This window comes from Arachis ipaensis, chromosome B1, assembly GCF_059453495.1.
Source record: "Arachis ipaensis isolate K30076 ecotype BB chromosome B1, ASM5945349v1, whole genome shotgun sequence".
In the NCBI taxonomy this organism is placed as follows: Eukaryota; Viridiplantae; Streptophyta; class Magnoliopsida; order Fabales; family Fabaceae; genus Arachis; species Arachis ipaensis.
This window is the reverse complement of record NC_142436.1, coordinates 127,685,695-127,693,998: the sequence shown is the minus strand read 5'-3', so window position 1 is coordinate 127,693,998 and position 8,304 is coordinate 127,685,695. Positions and strand designations below refer to the sequence as shown.

General features: G+C 41.0%; 1 protein-coding gene across 1 annotated transcript; it reads left to right on the top strand.

Moving 5' to 3' along the window:
* The first annotated feature begins 1,140 nt into the window (after positions 1-1,140).
* LOC107633083 (HNH endonuclease) lies at positions 1,141-3,643 on the top strand. Its single transcript, XM_016336721.3, has 4 exons — positions 1,141-1,612; positions 2,194-2,232; positions 3,004-3,088; positions 3,206-3,643. The coding sequence occupies exons 1-4, from the start codon at positions 1,205-1,207 to the stop codon at positions 3,286-3,288; spliced, it is 615 nt and encodes a 204-aa protein (XP_016192207.2). The 5' UTR covers positions 1,141-1,204; the 3' UTR covers positions 3,289-3,643.
* Positions 3,644-8,304: the final 4,661 nt, after the last annotated feature.

Genomic DNA, 8,304 nt, shown 5'->3' with positions numbered 1-8,304 from the left:
TTTTCTCTTTTATATCTAATCCTAATTAATTTAAAATCTATTTTCTAAAACTAAAATAATATCTTTTCCTATTTTAAAATAAAAATAAAGTTTAAATAAGAATTAATTAAATAATCAGTGTTTTCTCCGTTTTCTGCACGTGGCGCATATCACGCGTACGCGTCAGTCACGCGTACGCGTCGATGATCTACTTCGCGTGTCACGCGTACACGTCAGGTACGCGTCGCTGTCCAAATCTCCAAATCACGCGCACGCGTCAGGTACGCGCACGCGTCGCTCCTCGCTGTCATCTCCTTTAATTCTTGTGCTGATTCCATTTGTGCAAGCTTCCTCTCTATCCTTTAAGTCATTCCTGCCCTATATAGCCTTCTTCTTCTTTTTTGCGGAAGCTCCATCAAATCCATCCGAATGCTACCTAAAATAAACATAATTGCACACAACTCAAAGTAGCATCCATAGTGGCTAAAAGATGATTAATTCTTGATTAAACTCAACAATTTAAATGCAAATTCACTAGAAAAAAGATAGGAAAGATGCTCACGCATCAGACGCCTAGTGACCAAGCAGTGGTGGAGCACCTTCGAAGGGGCGACGGTTGCTGCGCAATGGAGGTGGCTGTTCCAACGAACGACGGCTGCTGCGCGACGGAGGTGACTGGTCGAAGGAAGGACGGCTACTGCGCGATTAGGTGGCTGTTTCAAGGATCGACGGCGGTGGCTCGACGGAGGTGATGGGCGACCGGACGACGAGCTCAATGAGAACCCGTGTGAAAGTCAGAGAGGCGCTCTCAGTTCGATGAGAAGGAGGGGGATTCACTCACTCATTCAGATTTTGCGGTTTTCTTATTTATCCGAATCTTTTTTCTGTCCGGTTCACGGTTCAACCAGTTCGACCGACCGGTCCGAGCCAATTTTCAGAATCTTGATATAAACTCATAAAAAATGAAAAGAAGAAAGCAAAAATAGATATATTATTATGGAATTTGGATCGTCTAAATTTTACATCTTCACTTTAGAGGATAAAATAAGATCTTTTAACATTGAATGTTTTCTCTCTCATATTTTCTCTTGGTCCTACCTATAAAATAAATGATAATAAATTATACTTTACCTTTTAAAGTGTAATTCAAAATTTCATTATTATAATATTATCCATTGGAGTAGGGTAAGAAAGGAGAAAAGAATTGGAAAGTGGATAGGAGGCGATGAGTTCTTCTTCTCGGAGTGAGAATAACAGAGAAGAAGTAGAAGAAAGGAGAAGAAGACGAAGAAGCCCAAGCAAGTCGCCCATAAGGGACCGATCCAAAACGACTTCTTCCAAGTTGTCGTCTCGCTCCTCAACACTCACCCCTTCCGGCTCCAAAGCCCTCTTGCTCGACGATGACCTCGTAGCTGACTTCGAAGACCTTCGAATCTCTTCGGACCCTAACCCTAACCCTAGAAGCTTCCCTTACAGCGTGAAGCAGCAATGCTGGGAGAAAGCCGAGAAGATCAAAGGCCGAGACCCCGATCGCTGGCGCAGGGATGCCCTCGGCAACACCGTCTTTCGCAAGCTCGTTGGTTGCCCTGGTTGTCTCTGCCATGATTACGACCACATCCTCCCTTACTCTAAGGTCACACGGACTTCCCCTCTTTTGACGCATTTTATGTCAGAATATAGAAATGCATTTGATTATTACATGCTCAATGTACAAAATTGTAGATGAGCACCAAGAGAACCATGAAGTAAGTTTCAAATTCACCTTGCACTTTCATATGTGTGATTCCGATACAGTTCTGACATTAATGGATATGAAACTTCAATGGAAACTGGTGTTTGCTTCTTTTGATGAATTATAATAGCTTAACTTTTCTAGATTTATCTTTTGGTGGGAGTACATTTAATCGAGATCTGCATCTACATATAATAAACCATTATCTTATTTGGAAGTCTGGGGATTAGATAGTGAGGGCTTTTTTAATGTGATCCTCCAAATCCCTATCTAACTATCCATTTGTATGAACATTTTAAAGTACCATAAGTCTTGGAGGATTATATATTTATAATTATCCATTCCAAAGAAAGGAAAATCATCACTTAAAACACCCCCCCACAATCCAAGAAAGGAAACATTTTAAAGATTAATGTTTTACTAACTCAATTACTACTGTTCTGTTTGCTTATTCTTTGTTTGGGATTTTTTGTGAACTACAGGGTGGGAAAAGCACACTGGAAAACTGTCAAGTTTTACAGGTAAGGTGTCTCGGTTCCTCTCAGTTTCTCAATTTCTCTGTTGAGAGCTCTTATAATACCTTTCTTTTATTTGATAATGTGCTTTACTAGGATCCCCTTTTGAAAATCCATTAAACAATAACATCATTCAATAAACGCAAACATATTTCAACTGAGAGCTGTGTCCTGTAATGCTATAATGAAGGCCAGTAAACTTGTTATAAGCATTTACTTTTTCAGTAGTATGTAGATAATTATACTGATGTTATTGGGGTCATTCTTTAGCTATTAGCCTATTACAGCCATATGTAACTGATTTGTCCATGCCCAAAGGGAACTCCACTAACATATTTTTGGTCGTTGAACAACAAATCAAAGACTTGGACACCATTAACAGAACCATGTAGCCATATAGACTTAGTGTGAAACAGATTTTTTGTTCTATTGGAGAAGCATTTAGATAACTCAGATAATCTGACATTTTTCCTGTCTCTTCCATTACACTTCTTTCTGAGTGACTTCACACTTTCAAGCCATCTAAGGATGAGGTGTGGAAGGTTTACTGTTAATCCTTAAACAGTGTTCACATAATTTCATGATGGTAAATTATATGCAGTTTAGTTCTGCTGCTAAAGTTCATTGCTAGTTCCAATTCGGATGCAAATAATAAAGAAAGTTATGATGCAAGCTCGACTTTATTTTCAGAACAAAAACCAATGAGTTATTTAGTCTGTTTCCTTATTTGATTTTCTTAGCATTCATTTGATAGTTCTTTTCTGTTGTGATTTTCAGGCAACAGTTAACCGATCAAAGGGTAATCGAACAGATATATCCAAATCTGAACTTATTCAGAAGAGTTCTTATTGCAGGGTTTCAGGTACGGCTATATGATTAATTGATTATACATATTTGCTGCTGTAGTCTTCCAATGGTAGCATGTACATTACCTAGAGTAGTGATGACAACTGTTGATGGAGCTCTGGATGCCTTACAGGTCGCGATATGGATCTTTTGGAACTGTCAGCATATGGCAACGTACGGCGAGGACCGGAGTCTGGGGGTTGTAGAATCCAATGAACAATTGAGCATACTAACTTGTTTTGTGGATGATTGCCAATGAGAGCTAAATGATAACCTTGTAGCTAGTCATCCTGAAAATGATCTTTTGGAGCTCCATTTGTGCACAAACAAGTTGAAACTGCAAAGAAAAAATGACTTAACTGGTCTTGTAAGTCTATAGCATACTGATCCATTGAAGAGCCACTATTGCATTGAACATTTAGCCTATATGCTGGAACATCAGAACACTATTTATTGCTACAGAAGTGTAAAATGATTATTGTTGCACACGAATTATCATTATTCTTGTCGAATGAGTGTAAATAACTGATACCTTTTTTATATATATAAATATAAAAGCAAATGACAGTCATCCAGTGTACCACAATCTTGACTGAAGAAAAAAAGCAAATAAACTGAAATTAAGAATTTTGGCTGCTAGTGTTGAAGATAAACGTGTTTCCGTTAAACATTGTTTATGGTACATAGAGGTAACCTTTGCAATTCAATATTTATTATTGAATCTTATACTCGGAAGAATCTAGTCCAGAATTTTGGTGTGGTCCTAATAGCATTAATGGAACATTCCTAGAGTAACATATAATAAGGTACCAAACCATGTATCTCCCTACATTGCTTCATTCTACAGTTGTGTATTGGAGCTTTTTCTCCTTTCCTATTTGACTAAAACCAGTCTTGGTCTCGTGATTTAGTGTGAAAAAAAGGTTACCACACATTTATCTTTGATGCCTTTTTATATCAAAAAGCAAAGCTTAATGTCCACACTTTCATTCAATATGCCTTCCAATCCAAACGAACAGTTTACTATCTCTTTCCTTTCCTATTTCCTTTTTCTTCATGCGCTTCCTTTTTGGTGACATGCCTAACTTTTTGCCTAGTTCCTGTAATGTCCACCACTTCAAGTTCTGGGCCACTTATTGCTCGAAAAAGTTACCAAAATACGCATGGTTTAATCAATTCTATGTGTTAGAAACAAGAGACTGAGAGAATGATGTGAAAAGTGTATTATTGAGTTGTGTGTCAGGTACAATATACAAGGGGTATTTATAGGTGTTAAATAAATCAAAGTAATAAAGACATAGAATCCTACAATTAATGTACAGATATGCTATATAAATATAGACGATGCTAATTGATCTAAATTGATTCTAATGATTCTAATTGATTCTCTAACATCCCCCCTCAAACTCAAGTGGGAGCTAAGGATACCAGCTTGAGTTTGGATAACAAAATCCGAAAGCGAGTCGGGTGATGAGCTTTCGTGAAGATATCAGCAGTCTGATCCAGTGTCCCAACAGCAACGAGACGAACAGCATCAATAAGAATTCGTTGCCGAACAAAATGACAATCAATCTCAATGTGTTTGGTGCGTTCATGAAACACATCATTATGGGCAATCTGAATAGCACTGCGGTTATCACAAAAGACATCAGTAGGGGACGACTGAGGAGCACCCAGATCTTCGAGAAGCCAACGAACCGAGATAACCTCAGCAGTGGTGTCAGCAAGGGCACGGTACTCAGCTTCTGTGCTTGAGCGAGCAGTGAACGTTTGCTTCTTAGCATGCCAAGAGATGAGAGCGTCGCCAAGAAACAAACAATAACCAGTAGTAGAACGACGATCAGTGGGATCACCAGCCCAATCAGCATCAGAGTATGCCTGAAGGGTCAAAGAGGAATGGGCAGAAAAATAAAGGCCATGAAAAAGAGTGCCTTTGACATACCGAAGAATGCGAAGAACTGCCGCATAGTGAGTAGTACGGGGAGCAGACAAGAACTGGCTGAGGACATGAACTGGATAGGCAATGTCTGGTCGGGTGACAGTCAAGTAGACGAGACCGCCAACTAATTGACGATAAAGTGTCGGATTATCCAAAACAGTGCCATCCATAGGGGTAAATCGAACATTAGGCTCAAGAGGAGTAGACTCGGTGCGACTATCTGTAATCCCAGCGCGGGCAAGGAGATCTGAAGCATACTTAGCCTGAGAGAGATAAATGCCATCATCTGTGGAGATGACCTCGAGACCAAGAAAATAGCTGAGAGAACCAAGATCCTTCATCTCAAAGGTACGCTGAAGTGAGGTCTTGAGATCAGAGATACCATCAACATCATCTCCAGTAATAATCATGTCATCAACATACAAAAGTAGAAGAACAACTCCACGGTCGCTTTTACGAATGAAAAGCGCATTCTCATGAGGACTAGAAATAAAGCCAAGACTGCATATGGTAGTGCTGAACTTGTCAAACCATTCACGAGGAGCTTGCTTAAGTCCATAAAGTGCCTTGCGAAGGAGACAAACCTTACTGGAAGGACAAGGATATCCTGGAGGTGGTTTCATATAGACTCTCTGTTTCAAATCCCCATTAAGAAATGCATTCTTCACATCCATCTGACTGAGAGACCATCTTTTAACCGCAGCAATGGCAAGGAGAGCTCTAACAGACGTAAGGCGAGCAACAGGAGCAAAAGTCTCTTCATAATCAATACCATACTCTTGCGTACAACCTTGAGCAACCAATCGTGCCTTATAACGGTCAATAGAGCCATCAGAGCGAGTCTTGATCTTGTATACCCATCTACTGCCCACAACTTCCTGATCAGAAGGAGGATCAACCAAATCCCAAGTGTGTGCTTTTTCAAGTGCCTGTATTTCTTCCTGCATTGCTTGTTGCCAATTTGGATTTGTGGAGGCTTCTCTGAATGACTTAGGTTCATGTTGATGAAGAATAGTAGAAAAGCAATGATAATCAAGAAGATGAGGAGGGGGATTCCTTACTCTAGAAGAACGAGTGGGAGGAGGAGGCATGACGCTAGGAGTGGGATCGCCGTCCGGACTGGAATCATCGGGAGATGGAGAAGGTGGAGGATCAGGAGCCTCGAGTGGTGGACTTGGGGTAGACCCTGTAGTATCATCACTAGGAAAGAGATCAACATTTGGGTTAGTAAAAAACGGTGATGGAGTAGAAGGAATGGACTCAAAGGAGGAGAAACTAGAGAACATGTGATGTTCCCAGAAGACAACATGACGAGATATACGAATACGGCGAGAGATAGGATCCCAACAACGATAACCCTTATGTTCAGAAGCATACCCAAGAAAACAACACATGCGAGCCCGAGGTTCAAGCTTATTATGTTCATGAGGCTGAAGAAGGACAAAACAGACACAACCAAAAACACGGAGAGAACTGTAATCGGGAGAAGTACGATAAAGACGCTCAAAGGGAGTAGTGTTACCAAGAACAGAAGAAGGGAGTCTATTGATAGCATGAACAGCAGTGAGGACAGCTTCACCCCAAGCACGCTCAGGACAGGAAGAGGAAATAAGCATCGCACGGACAGAGTCAAGAATATGACGGTGTTTACGCTCAGCTCTGCCATTTTGTTGAGAGGTACCAGGACAAGAAAACTCGGACAAAGTACCCTGTTCAGCGAGAAAATTTAAAAGTTTGGAGTCACGATATTCCATAGCATTATCACGTCTGAAAATTTTAATGACCTTTGAAAACTGAGTTCGAACCATAGTGGCAAAGTTAATATAAATCTGAGGCAACTCACAACGATTAGTCATCAAATAGACCCAAGTAAAACGGGAATAATCATCAATAAAGAGGACAAAATATCGAGCCCCTCCCATAGAAGCGGTGGGAGCGGGTCCCCAAACATCAGAATGAATAAGATCAAAAGGAGAGCATGCAATAGAGGAATTATTATTAAAGGATAAGGCAGGTTGTTTTGCAGTGTGACAAGAAATGCAATCTAAAGACTCATTTTGAACTTGACCTAAAACACCCGTAGATATAAGAGGACGTAATTTGCCTAAGGAGCTATGGGCAAGACGTCGGTGCCACAAGTGAAGAGTAGATGGAGAGGAAGCAGCACATATATGGGTAGAGGGAACATGAAGGTTCTCGAGCTCAAATAAGCGTCCAACCTTACATCCAGTCCCGATGATCTTTCCCGTCCGACGATCCTGCACACGACATCCAGAATTTGAAAAAATGACATCAAAACCAAGTTCAACAAGCTGACCGACAGAGATAAGATTAAAATTCAATTTTGGAATAAAATAAGCATCAGAAAGATGAATATTGGACTGTGAAATAACCCCGTGATGTGTTGCATGCAAGAGGGAACCATTAGCAGTGTTAACAGAAGGTGCATTTGTAGTGGGAGACAACGACGAAAAAAGATGACGCAAAGGAGACATATGATTGAAACAACCAGAATCAAAATACCATTTAGAATTACCTGGAGGGGTGGAAAGAGTAGCGGGGGTATTACCAGAGAAAGAGAGAAGTTGCCGAAGAAGGGTTTCAATATCTGATGGAGAGACAGAAGGTGTGTTGAGAGATGTGGAAGAGGTGGACTCAGTAGCAGCAGCAGCAGAGGCAGGCACATGCGAAGAGTGGTTGGGACGAGGTTGATACTTGTTCTGATCTGAGCGTGGTGGTCGAGTAGGACAGGTAGCAATCAAGTGACCCGAGAGCTTACAATAATGGCAGAACAGTTTCGGGCAATTGGAGCCAATGTGGCCTTTTTGTTTGCACTTACGACATTCAATAGAAGGACAGTCGGAGAAGGAATGCCCAGGCCGATTACAATTGCGACAGATTTTTCCCTTTCTGTCGGTGGCAGCAAAGACAGTTTCACTTTTAGAACGAAGCAATCCCAAGCGCGTTTCTTCAGACTTAAGACGAGGAAGAGCATCTTCAAGACTAGGCAAGGGATTCTGATGAAGAAGAGAAGCCCTGACCGGCTCATAGTCATCAGTAAGTGCCATCAGAAATTGGATGAGACGTGTCCGGTTCCGATAATCCTCATATGCCTTAGCATCAGTGGGATCTTTAAGAACAGGCTCACAGGAGGTCAACTGATCCCAAATAATCTCCATTTGAGCAAGAAAATCAAAAACTGCTTGGCCACGTTCTTGCTTAAGGCTATGAAGTTCCTTAAGCAGTTGGTACTGATGAGAGAGATCAGAGATAGTGTAACGTTTCGCCAAATG

Bases quoted from the DNA above. Each gene is read 5' to 3' on its own strand.
- LOC107633083 (XM_016336721.3), top strand. From the start codon at position 1,205: ATGAGTTCTTCTTCTCGGAGTGAGAATAACAGAGAAGAAGTAGAAGAA. The intron at 1,613-2,193 runs GTCACACGGACT...TGTGAACTACAG, and splicing joins ACATCCTCCCTTACTCTAAG to GGTGGGAAAAGCACACTGGA. The intron at 3,089-3,205 runs GTACGGCTATAT...GATGCCTTACAG, and splicing joins TTCTTATTGCAGGGTTTCAG to GTCGCGATATGGATCTTTTG.